Below are 23,980 nucleotides of genomic sequence, written 5' to 3' on the forward strand. Positions count from 1 at the left end.
TGTGATCGTTGAATGTCGGTCGCACTGCCACACTCTGTTAAACATCAACAGCCATTAAGGACGTAAAGTTTCGAACGGGCGCGCTAGTATTATTATATTGTTAAATTTACGCTGGTGTTTGCAAAAATATATATATCTGAACTTTTGGTGAGTGCATAATGTTTAGTAAGAGTGCATTTAAAGTTACGAGATGATTAATGGTTAAAAAAGACTCAAATTGTCTTCGGTTTCTTTTCATACGCTTGTCGAATTACATATCGCAAATGTGGATAATGAAGTTTCATTTTATTAAGTAGTTCGCCCAATGTCAATTACAGAAGTACCATTCCTTGTGATGGGCCAGCCTACTTAGTTATTCGGCAAATGTGTTTTATGTATATAATTAATTTAGTGCACAACTTAAAACATGCATGCACATGCATGGCTTAAAATTTCGTTTCACAATCGCGCTGTCGAAGTGCTGCTCTCTCAATTCTTTTAAGCCCAATCGGCATTCTTGTGTCTCGCTTGTATTTCACCGTTATATATTAGGGTTGTCAACGGCCGGCAAAAGTGCCTATGTTACTTGGTATACTGACAATTCTGCATGGCTCGGCAGCTGATGACAACACTGAAATTTGCAACTTAATATATCGGTTACTCTCCGATCTGTCGTTTCATATTTCTATCTAAGGCTTTCATTCTAATTTTTCAGTCGTCCAGCTTGGACGTTAACAGCTTGCAAATATACAAACAGGAGGTGAGTGCTTAACAAAAGAATTTAAAATTGTAAAGAAAACGGTGAAAGAACGCTCTAAAGTGTGTTTAATTATGTGAAATTACAAATTGTAACCTTCAATTTGTTTTGGCATTCGCGCTTCTTTCTTCCTCTTATATGCGCGCATGGATATACGCCTGGCGGGAGTTCCGTTATAATTTTACTATTTCGGCATTCCCTTATGCTTTGGCGTTTTCTTAATTTTGAGAGCAACAGTTCTTGTTGCTTCTATGTGTATTTCGAGTCAATTGTGAACCAGCAAAAATTCGTTCATCATAAGCGCGCGCGCATTGTGAATTGGCGAAGAGTGCTCAAAGAGAAAGCGAAGAAAATAAATGAATTAAATTCAACAGCTTTTGGATTTTGCAGTGTAATTTCGCTTGCTAAAATAATCAAGTTTTTAATGATTTAGCAATTCCCATTCAAAAATGTTTCAACAGAACAAAGGACAATAGAAAAAACATAACCTCAAAAAATAAGTAAAACTTAAAATTCCGAAAAAAAAAATAATACAATTAAAATAAGTATTAGCTTTTATCTATTAATAATTGTAAATCGAAACACCAATTGAACGTTTTTTTTTTTTGTGTGTTTTTCTTTATTTTTATCAAATAAGTTTTGTGTTTTTTTTTTTTCATGTTATTTTAAACGAGTTTCTCTCAACGATTTTGTTGAATTGGGTTTATGTTTTGTTTCATTCTTTGGGCTCAAAATACAATACAATATTAGTCAAAAAATGTATGTTGTATTTTTGGATTTGTTCATCTTTAAATGGTTTTTTTAGTCGTAAAATTTTGTTGCCGTTCCATGTATTTTTTTTGTTTTTCTCTCTCGTTACCAACTTTTTATCATGCAAATACATGCACACATACGTGAGCAATGCACATACATATATTTATATATATATATATATAGAAGTTTATATAGATTATTTATACAATTTCTAATTGTAAAAGCATAAAACTTTACAGGTTTTACAGGATTTGGTTTTATTATATATTTTCTGTTGAATTTTTTCTTGTTTTTATTTTTATTTATTTTTTTTGTAAGCGATTTATTCAAACTGATTTTATCATAAGTCGCGTGTGTTCAACTCTACTTAATAAGGTTTTCTATATAGTTTTTCTCCAATAGTTAATATAAATTTGTTGTTTTGAATAATGCTTAAATTAAAATTGTTTCATTTTCAGTGTGTGCTTTGATTAAATTTAGTATATACGATGCACATAATTGGATTTATAATTAATATAATAGAGTATGCATCATAGCGGTATACGTATATATATATATATATATACTTGTGTGCATATTATTATTAATTTTTTAAGAAACAAAATTGCAAGTTTTTCAACACATTTTTTTTTTTTTTTAGCATATTTCGTTTTTAATTTCCGGACTACCGGGTTTTGTTTTTATATAGTTTATTTTTCCATCGTTTTGTTTTTTTTTTTGTTCATTTATTAATTTTTAAAATACAAGTGTAACACAGTAAAAATTAAAAAAAAAATGCATTTCTATATGAGGGCATTTGCATATAAAAATGTTTAACAAAAATATATGTATGTGTATGTAAGTTTAGTATGCATGTATGTATGTGTGCATGAAAATGCGCTTCTATAAACTGTGCTGCCAACAATGAGAAACTCGTGATGTTTATCCTCTTCTTCTGCTTGTTATTAATATTCTCTTAATTGTTGTCACTGGAAAGCGGGAAGTGTACTTTTTCTCTCTGTGTGTGTGTGTGTGTGGTGAGTTTTAATGAACGTTGTAAAATGAACTTTAGAGTGGGGGTGGGGTGGGGGTGTGGGTAAAAATATAAAAGAGAACCATCATAGAAATAGAAACTTTGCTCTTTAGTTTGCTCTCTAAATTGCTTTTGCTTAGATTTACAGTTTACTTTTTGTTTTTTTTTTTTTTTTTTTTATCTCCATATTTGATTTATTGTATATATATATATTTAATTTCTCTCATTTGCTGTGTTGTTGTTGTTTTTATTTATTTTTTTTTTGTTTGCTTTTGGCTTTGGCTGCGCTGCGGCCGCCTTATAATGAAAATTTAACTCTCGCTTACAATTCGTATGTGTGTGTATTGGTGTGTGTGTGTGTGTGTATTTGATATATTGGTAACCTGTTCTCCTCCTCCTGCTCCTAATACAGACACCAACTCTAAAATTGAATGCACTCCCGGCGCCTGCCACAGCAGCAGCAGAAGCAGAAGCGCCCTTCCTCCTCCTCTTCTATCCTAATCTGCAATCGCGCTTCTTAGGCGAGCGTTGGGAATTGACGCTCATCGTTGACCTTGGGTGCGGCATTCTGTTGCCGCTCGTTGCCAAAACGCTTGCCAGCATGACCGCCGCCAATGCCGCCGCCCAAACCGCGACGTTCAATTGGTGGCCGGCTGCCGCCCTCGAGACGAGCCGATGGACCGCCACCGCCGCCGCCGCCGCCGCCGCCAATATTGCCGCCATCGGCATTGCCAGAGCCGCCGCCGCCGCCGCCTTGTGGTCCGCTCTGCGGTCCGCCGCGATTGCCCTCGTTGCGTGGCCCGCCCGGACGTGGTCCACCACGGCCGCGACCACCGAAACCGGTGCCGCCGCCGCGACGACCGTCATTGAAATTAAACTGAATGTCAAGGACGCGCTGCTGGCGGCCCACGCGCTGCGGATACATGGCAGGATCGTATTCAAGTTCCTCTTCGCTTTCGTTCTCCTTCTTTTTGTTATTGTTCAGCACTATCATTTTCTTCCATTGCGAGGTGTCCTCACCTGAAAAAGCGTTTATCAATTCATTTCGTTTTCAATCTATTTCAATATCCATAAAATATAAATATTACTCAAAATGTGCTCGCAACATTTTAAAAAAGTTTCATTTGACAAACTTTATTTTAGTGCGTTTTGTAACACTTGAAATTCTCAGAAAGCTACTCATAAATTAGCTGAGATATTTGTTAGCTTAGAAAAAATGAATAATTTTTGAAAATGAAAACGTTTGCAATATACAAAACCTACTTCTATATATAGAACATATTTCTATATAAACAAATTTCACAGCACTGGAATTAAAGCTTACTAATTAACGGTCAAACATATTTCTATATAAACAAATTTCACAGCACTGGCTTTTCTAGTAAAAACATATCTGTACTAAAAATGAAATTGTTGCAATATATGTATATATATGTAATATTGTTTGATATCGATAGATATAGAAAAGCTGTAGATCTAATGTTTAGATATATTTTTGGTCATGTTACCCACCTTCGCCCGCCTTGCGTATGTTGAACTTGGGCTTAATGCGCTGCTGCTGCTGTGCCTTCCATTCGTCCAGTGTTAGCTCTTTGGTCTCCTCCTCTGGCGGTGTCTGCTGTTCATTGGTTTGCTCATTGCCGGACTCATCGGCCTTTCCATCGGCATTGGTATTGTTCGCATTGGTCTCGCCGCCCTCGTTGCTCTTGTTCACATCATCGATGGCTTCCTTAACTGATCCCCAATTGTGGGCGCCAGCTCCGTCGCGTTTGTCAATTGCCTTTACACCTGTTTTGACAAGATACAAATTTGGTTTTATTTTAAATTCCGAATATACTCTTCTTTCAAGCTAATAAAATATTCTTTTTTCTCTTTCTTTTACAGCATCGGCAAAGTTCGCTTATTTCTATAAGAAATTTCTTTCGACAAATCGGTAAGTGAAAAATGAAACTAATCAACACTTGTAGTTATAGTGTTGGAAAATCTCAGATAAGGAACACGGACTATTCGATTTTCTTATCTACGTCGTAACCGAATGAAGTTTTCGTTTAAATAGGGGGGGGTTTTTTTTTTAGTGTAAGATCAACAAAATTGAGATATTTGAAAGTATGTAACATTGTGTTTGAGTATATATTAGCAAGACACGCTCCCTGCTACACGCCGCCCACCCACACTAAGCCCCCCCTCTGTGCGCCCCTGTCTTCAAACATAATGTTCCATGGCGTGGAAAAACTGTGTGGGCCTGCCTACATTCAGTGCAGTGTGTCGGCAGAGGGACGGGAAGCGCCTGCAGAGGAATCAAACTATTTTTAAACATATTTTTTCTATACAACAACATATCGGACTAATGAAATGTGCGCGCAACACTCAATTTAGTTGATGCCTGCCCGTTTCTTAATTTATATTAATTTTGTATAGAAGGTAGAAAATGGAAGAGCGAGTAGTTAAATTTGTGGCCAACCTTTTGTTTTGGGGTTAGGGTAAACCTCAGCCCAAATGCATATGTATATATGTGTATTATATATTAGATGCTCACCAGTTTTGTCGGAGCCCGATTGACGATCAAATTCACGTTTACGATTGGCGCCATCAAAGTTGCGATTCTGACGTGGTGGACGATCGCCGCCAAAGCCGCCGGCGCCGCCGGGTGTGCGATATGATCTAGGATTGCCATCGTTGGCAGCGTTGCCAGAGTTGCCACCTGGAGCGCCATTCTCGCGCACATTGCGGCGATTGTTGCGCTGTTCGCGCGTTACCTCACCTCCGTTCTGTTGACGAAAATTGACATTACGCTGTTGTTGTTGGTGCTGCTGCTGCTGCTGCTGCCCTTGACCAGTTTCACGTGTTTTGCCCGCAGCAGCGCTGCCAGCATTGCGCGTAGCGACAGCAGCCCCACCTTGCTTGTTGTTGTTGTTAAGTTTGTCATTGTTGTTGCCAGCTGCATTCTTTTTGCCATCATTTTTATTCAATGCACCTGGTTTGTTTTCCTTTTCGGCTTGATTTGGCTTTTTGGGTCCGGCTGCTGTTGCTGCGGTCGTTGCTGATTTTGTTGCCTTTGCCGTTGGCGCCGTTTTTGTGGTGGCTGCTGCGGCGCCAGTAGTCGCTGGCTGCTGCTTCTTCTTGGCCGCGACAAGATTATCTAATGGATCGCTAACATCATCGTCCATGAACAAAAGTTCATAACGATTATTACCGGCGCTATCCATGTTGTTGTTGGGCTGCTGTTGCTGCTGTTGCTGTTATTATTGTATGGCAATATAATCTTCCAATTGATTTTTCCACACACAAATGATTTTATGCAAAAATCACACACAGAATTTCAAGAGTTTCTGTCAGGAAAAAAAACTCGTGTGTGTTTGGTCGCTGCTGCTGCGCCTGTATTTGTGTGTGTGGTGTTAATGTGTGTTGTGTGTTGGTGTAAGTGAGAATATAGAAGAAATACGTTTTTTTTAGTCTTGCTTTTTGCTATATTTTCCTTTTCTTCGTCGTCGTGTGGTTGCCTGGCTGCGCTCTAACCTTAATTTTCTGCGTTTCTGCTTTGGCTGCTACACACAAACGTGCACATATACATATACCACTCAAACGCACATGTGTTCTACTACCAGAAGGCAAGGCGAAAAAAAAAACGCAAGCATGCTGTGTATACATACACAGAACAGAGCAACTCACGTTTTTCGTTTAACATAATTGCGCCTCAGCGCTTAACATTGCGCTCGTTCATGTTTGTGAATGGCAAAAACCGAAAGCAGTGCTGTGTTTAGTAGACTGTTAACGTTGCTGTTAAAAGCGTTGCATTTGAATTTTAGCGCTGTGTTTAGCGAGCGATATACAAATTCTACAATTTATTTATTTGCATTTAGACTAATTTAGTTGAAACTATTGCAAACCTTCTAAGTAAAATATTGCGCTGGCTGTTGAAGCTGTCGTTTATTTACAATTTGAATATAATTATAATAATATATGTTATCTTCCCAAAAGCAGTTAACGACGAACTAAAACCATGTCCGACTGGGATGATGAGGTGAGTTAAAGAAAATGGGCAATTAGTGTACTAAATTGACAATTTACATTAATGCTTAGCCTGACTGCACCAATCAGCCTATACACAAACCCCACATTGATGATAAGTGGGATAGCAAAGGGGAGGCATCATCCAATAAGAAGACAGTGTCCGAATGGAGCGATGAAGAAGTAGCTGGCGATGGCGATGGCGATGGCATTGCCAAGGGCTATCGTGGCGTTGGCCAAGGAGCTGGCTATCGCGGACGTCGCGATGATGGCCAAGGAGGCGGCGGCTATCGTGGACGCCGGGATGACGGCGAAGGAGGAGGCTATCGTGGACGCCGGGATGACGGCGAAGGAGGAGGCTATCGCGGACGCCGGGATGATGGCGAAGGAGGAGGCTATCGTGGACGCCGTGACAACGACGATGGTGAGTATTTTAGACGATATTCCATAAAACTACAAGGGCTAAGAAATAATTTGGGTTCAACTAAAATATTTACTCGGGAACGATTTAGACCAACCAACTATTAAGAGAGTATTCTACATTTGAACCATGAAAACAAAATATAGTTTTGTCACAAAATTACCGAAATTATCCAACTCAAGTAGAACCGTTTCAATTTCATATAATATTTGTAAAGGGTATTCAAATTTTGTCAATAATTTCGCATTGGAATTACTATCATATAGAGGTAATCGGGGAATATTAAATGAATGACCTTTTGTTACTCAAGATAATTATCTTGGTATATTGGTCGGTAAGCATGTTTAGTATTTGTCACTTTTGAATACCCTGTCTTTTGTCTTTGTGCATTTAGCAAAAGCAGCAACTATCGTAAGATAGTTTTTCATGTGATCTAACTATATATATATATATATGTATCTATATGTCGAACTATATGTTTGTGTGTCGTTTGTTCTTGTATCTCGTCTCAACTATTGTAACGCTAACAGTGGCACAGCTGATGCTCAGTGGAACCGGCCATGGCCCGCGCGTGCCGAACAGCTACGATGCGAACACGGTATCCGAATATATTGAGCAGCTCAATCTAAATGTACCCAATCAGTCGCTGGTCAAGCTGCGTGAGCAGCGCGACTATTTGCTTAAATCTTTCAGTTCGCTGGTGAACAGCGAATGGAATTCGGTGCAGGAATTCGAGCACAAGGAGCGCCAAGAGAAGTTCAAAAAGTTGTGCGCCACAGCTGCCGCCAGTTCGGAACGTGTTATGGCAGAGGTGGCTCAATTGCTGGAAGAATCCGAAAAAGAGCTGCAGCAGTTTAGGGGTTTGCCATTTGGTGGGGGAATGCGTGCCGAGCAGTTCATTGACGATGCAATTGTGGTGCCGTGCGCCCAGCAAAGACGCGATATGTCAGAAATGGCAGCGTCAACAATTCCCATAACAAGAGCGCCAGGATCAACAACAACAACAACAACACCACCTGACAGAAGAGCAACAGAAACAACAACGCCTGTTAGAATTTGCAATATGCCGGCACGAAACAAAGCAACTATTGCTGCGCCCCAAAAAACCTTGGATCAGGCCATACAACACATCAGAAATGTGCTCAAGAATGCCGCATCTGAATATGAACTAAATGGTGGCCAACTGGAGCTTGCAACGGATGCGGCAATGCCAACAATGACACCAATGCCCAGCGATGAGCAGCGACAACAAGAATTTCCAGTACGTTGGCTATCTGAGAATTTTATGCAGCTGCGCGAAATGCGTAAGCTGCGCTCTTATAATCCCAGCGCAATGCACGAGGAGCTGCCCTGGCCGGATCTGGTAGACAATCCGGTCTGGATGTACAACAAACAGCCGCCGGTATCAGCAAGGGCTTGGCTTGTGCCCACGGCGCCAGAGCAACAGCAAATGCGGCGGCAGCAGCAGCAGCTGGATCTGGGTCGGGACCAAGATGAGGCAATCAGCTTAGCTCCTTTACCGAGCCGGATTGTACAATCGCACAGTCAGTACACACCAGATCGGGACAGATTGCTGTCGGATGTTCAGGACAGTGAAGCTGGTGCCACACCACTTGCCACCAGAAATGTCGCACAACCAATCTCCAACGTTGGGTATACAACTCGAACAAATCGCTATCTCTCTCTCTCTCTCTCTCTCTCGCTCTATCTCTAACTGTCTTTTTATTGTTTTCTCCCAATCTCTGTCTATGGGTGTGTATCTATTTGCACTTACCTTATGCCAACTGCCTTGCCTGCATTAGTCTATGTATGGAAACAACAGCCGATTCGACGGATTGGTATATTCTTACACACACACAACTTTTATTTTGGGTACTAACAATTTTGACATACACTCGAAACATTTGTGACAAACTTGAAAATGAAATGTGTATTGACAGAAACTCTTACTACATAAATATATATATGTATATATATATATTGGCAGGTGTTAAGCTCAGGTTTTATATTTCAAACGTCTTGTGAAACTGCATTTTCTCGCATTTTCTAAAAATTTCCCTTTGGAGAAATGAGCAAGAAAAAGTTTGATACAACCATTCCCGAAAATCCCACAGTTTCGCTTGGGCAATTACCAAGATTTTCAGCCTTCAAATGAGAAATGAAAAAGTACATTTTGCTTTTGCCAGCTTTCAATACTCAATGGGTTTCAGCAACGAACTGGCAAACACATTTGCTCACATTTAGTGCTCAAAATTGAGCTTAAACCAAGTCAAGTATAGCTGACAATTGATTCTTCCTATTTGTATATCTCGCATGCGCATATATTTTCGCTCAACTTCACATTCTCTCATTATAATGTTGATATTCATGATTGGTACTCACAAGCACTCACACAATTCACAGCCTACTATCCATACCGACTGGCGAAAGTCAGGCAGCCAGCTTAACGGACGAAGGTCTGCATACTTTGTGCCCACCGGTGCCAGTGGTATCGCCCTTGCTGTTGGTGGAGAGAGGTGCTATTGGTGGGGATAACAATGCCTCAATGTCGCTGCCGTTGCGGTCACGTCATGCGCTCGCATCGTCCCTATTGCAAGCGTATCGCACCCAGTTGCCTGCCATCGATGAGGAGCAACAGAATCAGCAACGAGTCACAACGCCGCGTTTGCTTGAATTGAATGAGGATTACACGACAGAAACAGTAGCAGTAGCAGCAGCAGAAACAGTAGCAGTAGCAGAAACAGCAGCAGCAGGGCCAGCCACAGCGGATCAAGCTGATGCAATTGCTCCCAATACTCCAAGTTCATTTGCGCCGCCAGCAAATATAACGCCACCATTGACTCGTGATTGGGCCTCAATTTTTCGTCAACGCACAGAGCTTCCAAATTATGTACTCAGTCCTAGCTCAACAGCAACAACAACAACAACAACAACACCTCGACTACCGCCCAGGCGCCGCCGCCGACGCAGGCGTCCAGCGGCGGTAGCACAGACGCCCAGCGATGATGAGGTTATGCTCGGATTTTTGAATAATATGTTCCAGGAAAGATGGTCACAAATAGAGCAACAAACGATCGCAGTCGACGTGCCGCATCATGCGGATGAAATGCCAGCAGAAGTGCCGTTGCCGCTGCCGCCGCCAACAGAGCCAACAGCAACAGTCGTCACAGAGCCGCCGGCATTACCCATGCAGACCGATGAGCTTCCCGACAGGTCAGCAGCAGCAGAAGGCATAGAGCCGCAGGCATTACCCATGCAGACGGATAAGCTGACGGAGAAGCTACCAGCAATGTCAACAACATCTGTAAATTTGGCTGATCTGCCGGAAAGACCGATTGTGACTGCCATTGAAGTTATATGCAAACCGCCCAGTGCAATTTCAGATGCTGGACAATTAGTTAATCGGACGGAAGTAAGCAGCACTGATAGCCCGATGTTGGTGGAAGCTGATCAATGTGCGGGAATGAGCCAGTTTACCAGATCGGAACGCGTAGAACGTGAGCTTCGTGAAGATCTAAGCTTTTTGGTGGAACACAAGCACTTGCTGCGTGTCATGGTAGATCAAACTAAGCACTTGAGCGATAAACAGCAGCGTGAAGATCAGCAACGAAATTATCAATCGCTCGCCAACCGATCCCATCCAACGGATGATACCGATGAGAACGGGCAAGCACAGAACATTCGGTATATCGCATTGCCTGCAATATACACATACGATCCGCAAATGATCTTGGAAATGCCCGAGTGGAAGCCTCGTGTTGTGCACAATCTAATCGGAGCATTGATCCGAAACGACCAGATTGATATGCGTGCGACTGGATTCATCGAGACGCGCATGGAGGCAGCATTTGCTTTTCGTGTGCTCCTCGAGCTGAAGGCAGCCAATATAATTAGTCTAAGTCCCGATGCGCGCTATGCCTCGCTTCTTTAAGTCGTCTAAATGACGTACTTTGACTTTGGATTTCATATATATATATATTTGTTTATAAATATAAAAAAGAAAAGAACTAAAAAAATATTAAGAGCTCAGGACGAGCCTTGCATATATAAGATAGATGTCGACTGGATTTCGATTGGATTTGATATTTTTAATGCTTCAGTTTAAAAAAATAAAAAATGAAAAATAGTAATAAATGTGTCGTATATTAATGTTGTCTCGTTTGTTTGTATGTTTAACAAATAACGCATTGTATTTAATTGTATATTTAATTATAATTATAATTTTGAAATCCATTAGGCGAAGAACGCCGTGGCGGCTTTGTTCGTAAAAGCGGTGGCTTTGAACGACGCCGACGCGACGACGGCGACATGAACAACAATCAGGAGGATGTGGGCGAGGATAGTGAAAAGAAGGCAAGGGAGTTTTATATACCACCCGAGCCGACCAATGACGAGACCGAAATGTTTAGCACCGGCATCTCTTCGGGCATTAACTTTGCCAAATACGATAATATTCCCGTCAAGGTAAGTCGAGACAATCAATCAAACCGTTACGCATCTCACTAATGCCCGTTATGCATTTCAGGTGACTGGCGAAAATGTGCCGCAACCCATTAAGAACTTTGAGAGTGCGCGATTGCGCGGCATTGTGCTGGATAATGTGGTTAAATCGGGCTATGTGGTGCCCACGCCCATACAGAAGGTATCGATACCAGTAATTGCCGAAGGACGTGATTTGATGGCCTGCGCCCAGACGGGCTCCGGCAAAACGGCCGCCTTTTTGCTGCCCATACTCAACAACATTCTGGATGAGAGTCATGATCTAGAGATTGGCAAGCCGCAGGCGGTGATTGTCTCGCCGACGCGTGAGCTTGCCATTCAGATCTTTAACGAGGCGCGAAAATTTTCATATACCACATATCTGAAGATCAGCATCGTTTATGGCGGCACCTCGTTCAAATATCAGAACGAATGCATTACCAAGGGTTGTCATGTGCTGATTGCCACACCGGGACGTTTGCTTGATTTTGTGGATCGCACATTCATAACATTCGATGATACACGTTTCATTGTGCTCGACGAGGCCGATCGCATGCTGGACATGGGCTTCTCGGATAGTATGCGCAAGATTATGCATCATCAGACCATGCGTCCGGAGCATCAGACATTGATGTTCTCGGCTACGTTCCCGGAGGAAATCCAGCGCATGGCTGGTGAATTTTTGAAAAATTATGTCTTTGTTACCATTGGCGTTGTCGGCGGCGCCTGCTCCGATGTGCAGCAGACCGTCTACGAGGTCAACAAGTTTAACAAACGCTCCAAATTGATGGTCAGTCAATTGTATACATGTTTTAGTTGTTTTTTTTTTAGTTTGTTTATTTTTATTTTTTTTTTTTTAGGAAATATTACGCGAGGGCGCCGATGGCACCATTGTCTTTGTGGAGACAAAGCGTGGCGCTGATTTTCTTGCCTCGTTCTTTTCGGAAACGGAATTCCCAACTACCTCCATACACGGCGATCGCCTGCAGAGTCAGCGCGAGCAGGCTTTGCGCGACTTTAAGACTGGCACCATGAAGGTGCTCATTGCCACATCGGTAGCCTCGCGTGGCCTTGGTTAGTCGGCGAATACCCACTGCCCAAAATTATATTCAAACTAATCATGTTGCATCCTTTGCAGATATTAAGAATGTAAAGCATGTTATCAACTATGATATGCCCACCAATATTGATGATTATGTGCATCGCATTGGACGCACTGGTCGTGTGGGCAATAGTGGACGTGCCACATCATTCTTTGATCCGGAACAGGATCGCACACTTGCCGCTGATCTGATCAAGATCTTGGAGGGTTCCGGTCAAGAGGTGCCGGAGTTTCTTAAGGAAATTGGCGGCGGCAGCAGCAGCTATTTTGGCTCCAAGTTTGGCGGCATTGATGTTCGCGGCGGTGTTAGTATTTATTTTATAAAAATTACCTAAAAGCACTTAAGTCATGACTATATATATTCCTGATCAGTGTCAATAGCCTAATGAATGTGTCCGTTTGTCTCCATGCAAAAGTCATGAAATGGGAACAATCGGGCGAGAGTTTTGTTTCTTTATAAACAATTTATGTTTGATATTTTAATCAAACTTGGAATTTGCGAGCTCTGACATGATCTTGACATATCATATCTATATATATATATATATATATATATATATATATATATATATATATATATATATATATATATATACTATATGGCTCTATACGCAGAATCGTCTATGGAGGAGCTCTTTCAGGCGGTTTCTTGCAAGCTTTTCTTGTAATTTATTGACTTTCTCTTTTTTTTCACTTCAACAGGCTAAAAACGGGCACATTGAAAACTTGGAGGATGAAGAGGAATGGAATTAAATTAGTATTCTATATAATATGCATATACTTTTAAAGCACTTTGACTAGATCAAGAATCTATCAAATATTTCAATTGTGCTTTCATCATACAAAACAAAAACTCATCGCGAACAAAGATAATTTATGTAAATCTTATATACCAATTGATATATACAAAAAAAAAAAAAACAATATTATATGAGTTACATATAATTTGTATTGGCAATGCAAATAATGAATGTTGCATTCAAACTAATCATTTCATTAAATTTAATCATCTTGTGCATTTCGTTTGATTTTATTAATATAAAATTAAATAAAAACACAGACAACTTCAATTTTTAATATTTTTTTTTTATTTTTGCTAGTTTTAATAATCAGAAGTTAGTTTCTACAGTTATAATTAACAGTTAACGCACGCTTCAGTGTAAGGGCAAGAGCACAAACAAAAGCATCATCATATGTTTGCTCTTTTTGGCTGGCAAAATGCTTGTCACTTTACTCTTACTCTTGCTCTTTGCGCGCTTCGCTCTGTGCTTTGCTTTGTTATCTGCCGGCTTTTTGCATGCTGCAGCCGCGCTCCCTTAGCATGGACACGCTGCCCTTGCCTGCGCCCCTGTTGTAGCTGTCATAGAGCTTGTATGAAAACAGAAAAGGCGACACAAATTTTGCGTTTCTGTGTTGCTTCGCTTTGTATAGACGCACACGCATACGCACACAACAAAATCAATAAATGAGAAACTCACCACACTCTCTTTTCGTTTTGCAGCCGTGTTGAACATTTGTTTCGTTCAACATTTGCGTGTCATTTCAGTCTCTGACGGCATTTTCAAGCGTGCAAACGAGTTTTAAACCGCGTGCGCATTAAATAATTATTAGAACATTTTGTGGTATTTGATAAATAAAACAAATAAATCAGCTAAGAAAAAACAATACAGTTACGCGCTAAAAAGTGTGCTACACAAAAAAGTCACAACAATAGTATTTTGTTGTTGTTTTTACCGTTGTTGTGGCATTGGCTTAACCTAAATCGCTACTTTGCGATTATGAAATAACGGTTTCGAGTGCCACTCACTGTTGTTGTTGTTGTTGCTCAAATGCGGCTTTGACGAGCAGCAACAAAGTAGGCAAAACAAGTAACAGTTCTGACGTCCACGCACATTCAAATTTACGCTTGCTGTTGATGATTGGTTGGGAGGGGGGGGGGGGGGGTGGCAAGATCCCGTTCACTGTAGCCTTACCCCGCGCGTACACTAACTCGCCCTCCCACCCACACTTAGCCAGCCGGCGTAGCCAACGGATAACTGTTTGGCATTTTGCGCGAGTTTTTGTTCTATTTTCATTTTTTTTTTTATGCGTTGCGTGTTTTCGTTTTCTTTTCCTTTTTGTACGCTGTTAACAACGCGAGTGAAAGAGTTTTTTCCAACATATTCTTAACATAAAGATGTTCTTCTCTTGTGCTCTTAAGAGATTGAGTTAACAGTTATTCTAGCCGAAGGACGACTTTGCTGATCGAGAGGGAAAACTCTCTTCTTCGATCACAAGTTAAGAGTAACAGAAACTTGTTTTACTTTTATTTTGCGTGTTTGAATTTCGTTTCTAACTGTTAATCAAAAACTGTAAATGTACAAACAATGATTAATGAACATACTTCACAGGCTTCCGTTTTCACTTAATTAACACGCGACGCAAATTTATATATATAAAAAAAAAGAAAAGCTAATAACAAAAGTGAGCGAAAAAAACAAATAGAAAAGAAAACATTTTACAGCCACAGGAAAGCAGCAGAAAAACAATATTTGGTTTTTTTTTTTTGGTTTTTCTTCTTCTTGGCGCACGATGAGCCAAAGTTTTGATAGTTTAATTCACGGCGGCGGCGACTTCGAGGAGCGCCAGTCCTCGGAGGATGTGCCGGAGTCGACGACAGCAACAACAGCAACAACAACAACAGCCGGCGACGGAGCTGCTGCTCAGCGGGACGAGGACCTCAGCGAGGACAACAATTTCGAATCGAATTTGCGACGACGCAAAGGCAAAATCATATCCTGTGCCAAGGAGACCATCGAGAATGGTGAGAAAAAAAAACAAAACTAAAATATATAACAATATATTCCAATTAGTTTGCAAATAGTCGAAGAGGCGATCCGTCTGGCCCTGACGTCTTGCAGGACATGTCAGTGACGTTGTCCTCGAGCGTTTACCTTGCTCTGCTAGACTTGTCAAATTTAAAGTTCTTTTTTATTCAAAACTATTTGATTTTATTGTTATTATTGACAGTCAGACAGTCAGTCGCAACAAACTCGTTTACGCAGAGCTTAACTTGAAGGTATCTGAAAGGTCCTTAGCGAACCTTAGTTTAGATGGACAACACTAAAAAAACAAAGTTGAACAAAGATTCTTTCACATTTTTATAGACTTTAACATATATTTACATATCGTATCTAAAACTTAAGGAGTTAACTATTTTGGTTACAGAACAAACGTCAATTATCGCAATTTTTGACATTTACCAACATTACATTCTGCGATTCCATTAGCAAGCATCATTTGTCGTTGACATATTAACATTTAAATTTAACGCTTACCTTATTTGTTGTAGCATCTGTTTCCCATTTTCCCATATTTTCCCATTTTCCATCGAAACAACATTTGATAAATCATCAATACCAACATTTTATTGCAAATGTGAAAAATGTGAGTTCTTCCTAACATAACACATTCTCAAAAATGTAACATTCGCAAAAAATGTAAGAAATGTTGTTAGTGGAATTAGGCAATGAGTTGTATTTCTGTCGAATTTTAGGTAAAATTTTGTGTGCTCTATTAAATACCCTGTAAACATTGAAAACGTGTAAAAGGGGTATAATGTATGTATGCAAATGTTTGTAACAGGCAGAAGTTGCCTTCTTCTCCGACATCATAAATTATATATATATATATATATTCTTGATCAGAGATCAATCTCCTAGTCTATATATCCATGTGCGTCTGGCCTCCCAGAACCTCTGAAAGCCAGAGAATCGAACGTGTGTCCTTCTTAGGTCTTGAGAGACATGAGAGTCATTAAAATTGAGAAGTAGCCTTACAGATCGAATATCTTTCCATAGAAGAAGTTTTAGGGTATCCACCCGTCGGATACTTTTGTTTAGAGCCCTTCAACTTGGCTTTGCTTGTTTCGATAACACCTGGTAAACATTTAATGCGTTTTCCGTACAATTGTTTCCACTGCTAGACGGCCTTCTTCTTCTTTCTTTTTTCAGCCTTCTGCAGTGGATTTTGTGGCAATAAGATTATGGCCAATCCCCAAGTTGGCAACTCAAAAGCCAAGTCATAAATATGATTAGGACTCGCATTCGTAGGATATATGTAGAACACACGCAAAGCACGCGAAGCCTTGACCCAAAAAAAAAAAGCTAATGAAATTAATTAGCCAAGCATTAAAAACGGGTAACATTTCAATGGGAATATTTAAATTGAACAGGTTTTGGCTTGAATTTAAAGTTTAAACTTTAAACTAATATAAGTTATCTAATTAAGGCCTTCTTCTTACTGAGCTAATCGTGCTTTAGTCCAGCTCGATTTCGACATTTAATTAACAATTAAACCAACAAGTATATCGGGTCGATAAGTCGCTGAAGCTAGCACCTGGTCTGGGTTATAAAAAGTTCAGATCCAATCAATTAAATGGGGCAAATAAATAATTCAGAGTCCTTTCAGCGGCAACATAAGGGGTTGTGTGGCGCATTCCTGTGCCGCAACTTTCAGAAGAGGCGACTCCTGCGTGCACATTTTGTATTATTTACGTTGACAGCAATAACAATTATCTTGGCGTGGAGCAGGAGGAGGAGGAGGCGGGGAGTATTAACGTTAATTTGAAAATCATTCTGTGGCAACTTGATATTGATGTCAATATAATAGACCAGGATATCTAATCAAGGCTCGAACCTGGCTCTATGCAACTCATGTACAGAAAACTGCTCGCGGTTCTTATTGGACTCTGTTGGAATATATTCAATTGGAACGATTTGCTCTCTTATGTACAACATTAAGGGATAAAAAGAGCGTTATGGTTAGAAGAATGTATAAATAGTTAAGAGAGACAGCGAGAAAAGGGGCCATAATTAAATTCTAATTAGGTTTGTTCCACTTGTGTGCATTGTGAATGATTACATGGACCCAGTTAATTTGTATGCTCTCTGCGCTATTCTCATTGGCGGAGCTGGATTCAAAGCCTTTACCAGCGTCCATTGTGAACAATAAGAGAGCGTTAGCTTTGATATTTATGTGTGCTCTTAACTAGAATAAGTGCGAGAGCCCACTTAGCATAGATGTGCGCTTTAGCAGACGGATCGGTCGTATTCTCCGCGCGTGTGCAGAATATCGAATTAAATAAATTGTATAATTTAATAAACTGTTGCTAAATGCGTTAGAGAGAAAGATAGAGAGAGAGAGAGAGAGAGAGAGAGAGAGAGAGAGAGAGAGAGAGAGGGCGAAAGAGTAGGGCGCAATAAAGAAAAAATTGTAACTGTAATATGCGTTGCCGGCTGCCGGATCAGCGTGCTAGCGAGAGCCTTTATCCAGAGAGTAAACATTGCGGATATTGTAAGCGTGCTTACACACACACACACACACACACACACACATGTATAAGACGTGCATAAGTGAGTGTGTTAGTGCGAATGTGTGTGTTTGCCCGGTTAATTCGGCGTATTATCCGCGCACTCAATTTTTCAAAAATATATTTGATTTTATATTAAAAAAAGAAAAATTTTCGATCGCGCGTGCTCTGCAAGTGTAGTTTATTTTCTTATTGGACACGCGCCCATTTCTAGTTGGAGCTCACACATAGCTAAAAAGAGACACAAATGCAAACGCACCGTTGGGAACGGTTTTTGGCGAGAGAGAGAGAGAGGGAGAGAGAGAGAGCGAGCTCAGATTTTCGTGGGCTACGAAAAAAATCCAAAAAGTGACAGCCATGACTTTTCAACTTTTCTCGCCTGACGCAAACCCTGCCCCCTCGTCCCGCCGCGCCCCACCCCGCTCTAGGAATAGGAGAAACGCAAGTGCATCGCGTGCGTTAGCCTGGCGTGAAATATTAGAAGTTTTGCTGGCAATTGGGCTCTGGAGAAATTGAAATGGAGGGCTCCATCGATTTTTTAGCCACGATAATGTCTGGCGGCCATTAAAGGATACGTCTGGCCCCCTCCTTCGCTGTTATTATCATGTACTCCATTTGCCATCACTGTCACAGTGCCCCCCCCGGGTTGATTATCTGGGCCCCCATTGTCCGATTCGTTGCCATTGTTCAGTGTTTGTTTTTGCCCTTTTGATGATTGTTTTCGTTGTCAGCCGCACGAGGAGCGGCTTCTGCTGCTCCCCTTTCTGTCGACTGGCTATCAATCGAGGCGTCGCCCACAGACGTTTTATGGCTCCTCGGTCTGGCCATAGATTGGCATTGCCTTCTGTTTTATTAACCCCTTGGCCTTGTTTCACACACACACACACACACATATATATAACTTTATAACTTTTTCCTAGCTTTATTTTAATATATGTATGTCTTGACATAAGTTTTATAATTGTATAATTACTAGCAAGATTTACCTTACTTTGGTTTGTTGTGTTTTTTTTTTATAAGCGAGAAAATAAGTCAAAATGAAAAACTATGAAAACAATTTGAACTCAAATATATTTTCGCTTTCAAAAAAGATTTGTTTTCACCAAAAGAAAAATTCGTTTCTTTTGCGTAAACACGAGCCAGATAAAGGCCATTAAAACAGTTTTGCGAAGAAAAACAAAAATGTGTCATCAGCTAATGGATAAATAATGCCACCGCCCCTTGGCTTCATATGAGTGTAAAGTGTACTTTATATATTTTCTGTCCAAGAGTTTGCATCGACCTTTGCAGAAAGTGTTCAACAATTTGCTGTTGGCTCGTAAAAAAACGTAACAAATATGCGATACAAATGAGAGCACTACAAAAAACGATGTAGCACAGATACATGCATATACCTATAGATATATATATATATATATATATATATATATATATATATATAGACAAAGGCAGTTTAGACAAAGAGAAGTCAACATTGTTTGCATTTTTTTGTGCTGCTCAAGCGAAAGTGTCCTTGGCAAAGTAAAATTGAATTTGAAATTCCAGGCAATGCAACGTGGAACTAGTTCATTAAACTAGTTCTGTGGAACTAAAAGTTCTATTTAGAAGCTAATCAAATTATTTATTTATTAAATAAATGCTGACGATGAGCATCTGCTTCGACTTTGAGCATATTCAATATGTGAGGTATATAAATCCTTTGACTGTGGAATAAAGCCATTCATCGCCAAGTGAATCATTGGCTTCTTGTTGGACCTTGGCTACTTGCTCTCGACTTTCACTTTTCACATATTTTGCATATGAATTTAAACACATGCCAAGCCCCGCAGCCTGCGCCTCGGCGTCCTACCAAAGCCGATTACATTGGCTGGGATAATGAAGGAATGCCTACGGCTTATTCATATTGTTCGTATAACCGAACCCCAAAGCACACAACTCGAAATAATATTTGCATACAAATGTTGTTGGCCAAAGCAAAATGATGAGTGGGAAAATCTTTTGAAATGCAAATGTTTAACAGCAGCCGCAGCCGGAGAGAGATTTTCGTTTTCGTCTGCAAAAAACTGCTAAAAATTAGAGAAAAATTAAGTATTTAATAAAACTTTATATATAAAATGAATAATTGAATTGTAGTATAATTAGGACATATTTATCAGAAATAAGAGCTTGAAACGTGGCGAGGTCCCCGAACTCTAGAGCCCAGCAAAGTTTTTGTGTAGTTTCTTATTCGTTTGTCGAACTTGTTTGTGATAGTTGGCCTGAGATAATGTCAGGCTCTTGCTGACTGTTTGTGCATTATACTGTGCTGTAATTCAATTTCAAACTATTGTCAATGCAAAGTTTTGGCAATTTCGCCATAAATTTTAGATATGCAAATGCTTTCAATATGCCGTCAAGCTGCTGAATTGCAGCCGAATCTGTGGAGCATGCCAAATGCTAGTCCTGTGGCTATGGCAACCTTTCTGCCCTGCCGTCTCTTGCTTATGTTCTATTTTTGATACATCAGAAATTTCATTGCCGTGAGCGGCTGGTCTCAATCTGCCACAGCCAGGTGCTCAGTCAAGTGCTCACAGGTGTGTATATATTGTTGTTATACGCCTTTAACGAACTATACACTGCACAAAATTGTTGTTAAACAATGTTTGATTAAGTTTTAGTCATGTGATTTTACCTCATTATAGATTTGTAAATAAAATGCTTAAATTTAGCTCAGTTTGTTTACTTCAAACAACATTTTCTATGCTCTCAAAACAAGTTTCAATTTGTTTAAAATAAATAGAAAAAAATCGTATTTACGAAAATAAAATTTCCACATATATTCACGTTTTTTATGCTTATCTAAAAAATTATTTAATTTCACTTAATTTTACATATAAAACTTCATTGAAGTGCGTTATTTTTTTCGGTGTATCTACACATATTGAAATTACAACAGTTGCCTGGGCTTACGCTTTGCCAAAGCCAAACCCAAGCCCAAATTTGTTTCCAGTTCAATTGCAGACGTCAAACTAATGCGCAACATCATTAGCAATATCATTAGCAACATCATTATCATTAAAATCAGCAGCTTGTGACATTGAGAGCAGCTTAATTTCCGCTAAGCGTATGTTAAACTGCATGCCAAAAGTGTGTGAATGCATGCACACATGTAAATTTGTGTGTGTGTGTGTGTGTGTGTGTGTGTGTGTGGCTGATACCTTTGATTGGCTGCTAATGCGATTGGCTCCTGCCAATGCTGTTTCGTGTTTTCATTTCTCATTGATTGCCATCACAAATGCGACCCGCACAGCAGCTGTTCGCTTTACATTTGTTGCATTTGCCGTCGAAGCATATAATTCAATTTGAAGTGAATGTCAAGCGAATTGTCCTGTGACAGCAACTACTTTGCTTAGATTAAAGCTGGGCATTTGCATATTCCATTTATCTGCGGTAAAGCTTTTTTCTTAGAATTCGAACAGCCAATTTCTATATATACAAGTGTCTTATCCCGAGCAAGGCCGGGCAACATCCGATAGTTATTTGTATATTAAAACTTTTTTCCATTATTCATTTCAACTAAATATCTTATTTCTTAACAGAAATTCCATTTTACTTTTACTAAACTAAATAATTTTCCTTTGAATTTCTGTGTAAGCTGCGCGTTCTTAGGGTCATTTTACTTTTGATAACTTTAGTTTACAGTTCTTTTTGTGCTTTATTTTTCATTGCTAGCTAACTATTCATGTGTTAACTGTGTGCAACAATTTCCTGCAGGCAACTGCTGGGGCACATGCCACACTTTCCTGCAATCCGACCGTTGCAAACGTTTCACTTCAACCTTAAGCCGAAACATCTTTTGGCAGTGTTCGTTTCTTTTTTTTTTTTTTGCTGTTGTCCGTTCCTTGGGTAATCTGTGGCGATCAATCTGCATTTTCCATGCGCATATTCACATTGTTGTACTTTTGTGCCCATGTCCGGCGGACAATCGCATTTTGGAAACAAAAGCAAAACTAGCATAGGAAGTTTGCAGCTGTTTTTCCAGCTACCGCAACCGCTGCCACACCTGGCCCTGTGTCTAGCCGACTCGACCATTGCCAAAAAAAAAAAGAGGAGTCGAAATCTAGCAAAGCACTCGCTTGTCTGTATTTATAAATGAATACTGGGCATGTGCCTCATTTTTGGTCCTTGGCAGTCAGCCAAAAAGAGTTGGCAACTCTGTTCCCTTCCCACGCCTCCGCCCCCAAAGCTGAGCTCAAGTGCATTTCACAGTAGTTGCCGCAACGGAATAATCAATGCGAACAACTGAAATGTCCAGTTCGAATAGGAAACGCATAGGAATCGCATATATAATTTAAAGAAATCCAAGTGCTGTGCGGAATATTCTGTATATGCTTAAGTCGGCGAGATTTGCCTGTAACTCAAGTGATATTTGCCGAGTCGAATTGTTAACTGATATGAAAGTCGCACTAAGAAGTTTACTTTTTATTATTAAATAAATAAATGTCAGCATTCTAAAAGGCTTGGCATAAGTAAATGGTCGTCCGTTTTGACAAATTATTCTCTTATTATTAATGTTAGAGAATTTCAACTATTTATGCTTCAAATTAGCGAAGTTTAGCTGCTGTTTAGCATAAAAATGTATGATTCTAGTTTTGCAAAAATAGAAAATATAAACTAGCCCAAAAGTTGATTTTCCCACATTGTTTGCATTGAGTAAATGAAGCGTCAACTCGTTGTTGAATTTTACTCCCAAATGTAGGCAACGTTTTTTCCACAAGTCTTGGTTATTTGGCGGCTATGAATTAAATTTACTTCGATTATTTTTACTCGCCTTGAACATGCCATAAATATGGCATAACGATGCCCGCAGAACGCGACGCCACTTTGCACTGCAAAATGTTTTGACATTCATCATACGCCCCATGTGGCAGCTCCGTTGTCGTTCTGCTCGTGGTATATATTTTCTTTTTTTACCATTAATTCAATTGAATTTTTGTCGCATTTCGCTGATAAATTTCATATCGTCTATACGTAGATTATACAAATTTTTAAATCGTGCGTTTTCCTGAATATTGAACCGTTGAATTATTTCATTTCGGTTTGCTTAAAGTGTTTGTTCAATCCATTAACAGATAGTTTCATAAGTTATTCTCGTACTGTGGGCGCAAATTAGGAAAATAAATATGTATTCAAAAATCCATGTGTTCTATTAATACTGTTAGAGGAATACTTTAGGAACTCTGCACTGTAATAACTTGTTGTAATTGATAAAAATACATATTCAATCTACAGTTTTATTTAAACTTTAGCTTTTATTTTGCCGGTTTACAATTACATTAAATATTTGTTGATTTTTTCCCATTGTATCTGCGCCCGATGTGTACACGAATATACTAAGTCAACATGTCAGCGCTTGGTCTTTAAGTGCTGTTTGCTGTTGCGTGTTCTCTCTATTAATTCTTAGCCCCTAACGCCATGCCAGCCCGTTTACTTGCTCGGCTGCTTAACACATATCCGAGTATCCGCATTCATCCTTTGTGCTTACATGTGTACATGGACATATTTAACATGTTGTACACACCTCAAGTTCCAAAGCATGCTTCAAGGATGCTTTAGCATTATCTATCAATACGTTTATTTCTGTTCTTCACATCCTTTAATGTTGCCGCCACAAAAACAGTCCACAAATTATAGCAAATGCAAATTGCCTAAGGCATTGTGACCGCACAGATTTCTCTCTGCTTTGGTCAAACGAGGCTGCCAAAGTTATTTGCGGAAAGGGTATATTTACGTTTTGCCCTGTTCTATTAAGAGACTTTAAAGTTGTGTGACTGTCATTGAAACGGACGTTCCATGTTTTACATAGATCCATCCTTAAATCGAACCAAATACAGCCCGTTCCTTGCCACAAATTTCCTTAAATCATGTTAAGCGCAGAGTATTATGCAGTCGTTTTGGTTTTTCTGTCGTTTGCGGTTCGGAGGCATGTCCGTGTACCACTCTAATGAGCCCAAATGTGATTTGCGGCTCGCAGTTTTGTGGCAGGGCCCCAATTTTCGGCCAGAGCCAGAACTTTTCTATGCGCTCAACAAAGTTTTTTTTGTTGTCGGCCTGTCATATCTATTACTGCTCATGTTGTT

The 23,980-nt window shown here is 39.9% G+C and overlaps 4 protein-coding genes across 18 annotated transcripts in view; 3 read left to right on the top strand and 1 right to left on the bottom strand.

Annotated features, from left to right (window-relative positions):
• Positions 1 to 20: 20 nt before the first annotated feature.
• vas (ATP-dependent RNA helicase vasa) lies at positions 21 to 13,581 on the top strand. Of its 5 annotated transcripts, none has more exons than XM_070209352.1 (10): positions 21 to 147; positions 4,386 to 4,434; positions 6,483 to 6,522; positions 6,582 to 6,831; positions 6,904 to 6,933; positions 11,168 to 11,394; positions 11,456 to 12,199; positions 12,270 to 12,483; positions 12,548 to 12,816; positions 13,214 to 13,581. In XM_070209352.1, exons 3-10 carry the CDS (start codon positions 6,502 to 6,504, stop codon positions 13,262 to 13,264), a joined length of 1,806 nt encoding a protein of 601 aa, XP_070065453.1. In that variant the 5' UTR covers positions 21 to 147; positions 4,386 to 4,434; positions 6,483 to 6,501; the 3' UTR covers positions 13,265 to 13,581. The 5 variants fall into 5 exon arrangements, with proteins under 5 accessions (XP_070065453.1, XP_032293740.1, XP_002051498.1 ...); XM_070209351.1 differs by adding an exon at positions 695 to 739 and having other exon boundaries at positions 25 to 147; positions 6,480 to 6,522; positions 6,582 to 6,933; XM_070209350.1 differs by adding an exon at positions 695 to 739 and having other exon boundaries at positions 25 to 147; positions 6,582 to 6,933.
• Positions 2,162 to 8,853, bottom strand: vig (vasa intronic gene). 2 transcript variants are annotated; one of them, XM_015172718.3, is made up of 4 exons: positions 8,705 to 8,853; positions 5,038 to 5,876; positions 4,014 to 4,289; positions 2,162 to 3,521 (listed from the first exon to the last, which is right to left on the bottom strand). In XM_015172718.3, the coding sequence occupies exons 2-4, from the start codon at positions 5,705 to 5,707 to the stop codon at positions 3,019 to 3,021; spliced, it is 1,449 nt and encodes a 482-aa protein (XP_015028204.1). In that variant the 5' UTR covers positions 5,708 to 5,876; positions 8,705 to 8,853; the 3' UTR covers positions 2,162 to 3,018. The 2 variants fall into 2 exon arrangements, with proteins under 2 accessions (XP_015028204.1, XP_015028203.1); XM_015172717.3 differs by lacking the exon at positions 8,705 to 8,853 and adding an exon at positions 6,018 to 6,148.
• Positions 6,948 to 11,078, top strand: solo (sisters on the loose). The gene is made up of 2 exons (XM_015173507.3): positions 6,948 to 8,583; positions 9,334 to 11,078. The coding sequence occupies exons 1-2, from the start codon at positions 7,394 to 7,396 to the stop codon at positions 10,859 to 10,861; spliced, it is 2,718 nt and encodes a 905-aa protein (XP_015028993.1). The 5' UTR covers positions 6,948 to 7,393; the 3' UTR covers positions 10,862 to 11,078.
• A 486-nt stretch (positions 13,582 to 14,067) lies between the features above and the next one.
• The window catches only part of wwk (white walker), a 60,925-nt gene continuing 51,012 nt past the window's right edge, over positions 14,068 to 23,980 (top strand). For 3 of the 10 annotated variants that reach the window (XR_011416791.1, XM_032437885.2, XM_032437893.2), the window contains exon 1: positions 14,455 to 15,314. Coding sequence is in view for 3 of the 10 variants with exons in the window: in XM_032437885.2 (XP_032293776.1) it covers positions 15,083 to 15,314 (232 nt within the window). In the remaining 7 variants the exon portion in view is untranslated. Of the gene's footprint in view, positions 14,134 to 14,205; positions 14,367 to 14,453; positions 15,315 to 23,980 lie in introns of those variants that run through there. The other 7 variants (XR_011416793.1, XR_011416794.1, XR_011416792.1 and 4 more) reach the window with 5 other exon arrangements.

The sequence above is a fragment of the Drosophila virilis genome, chromosome 4 (assembly GCF_030788295.1).
Source record: "Drosophila virilis strain 15010-1051.87 chromosome 4, Dvir_AGI_RSII-ME, whole genome shotgun sequence".
NCBI classification, from domain to species: domain Eukaryota; kingdom Metazoa; phylum Arthropoda; class Insecta; order Diptera; family Drosophilidae; genus Drosophila; species Drosophila virilis.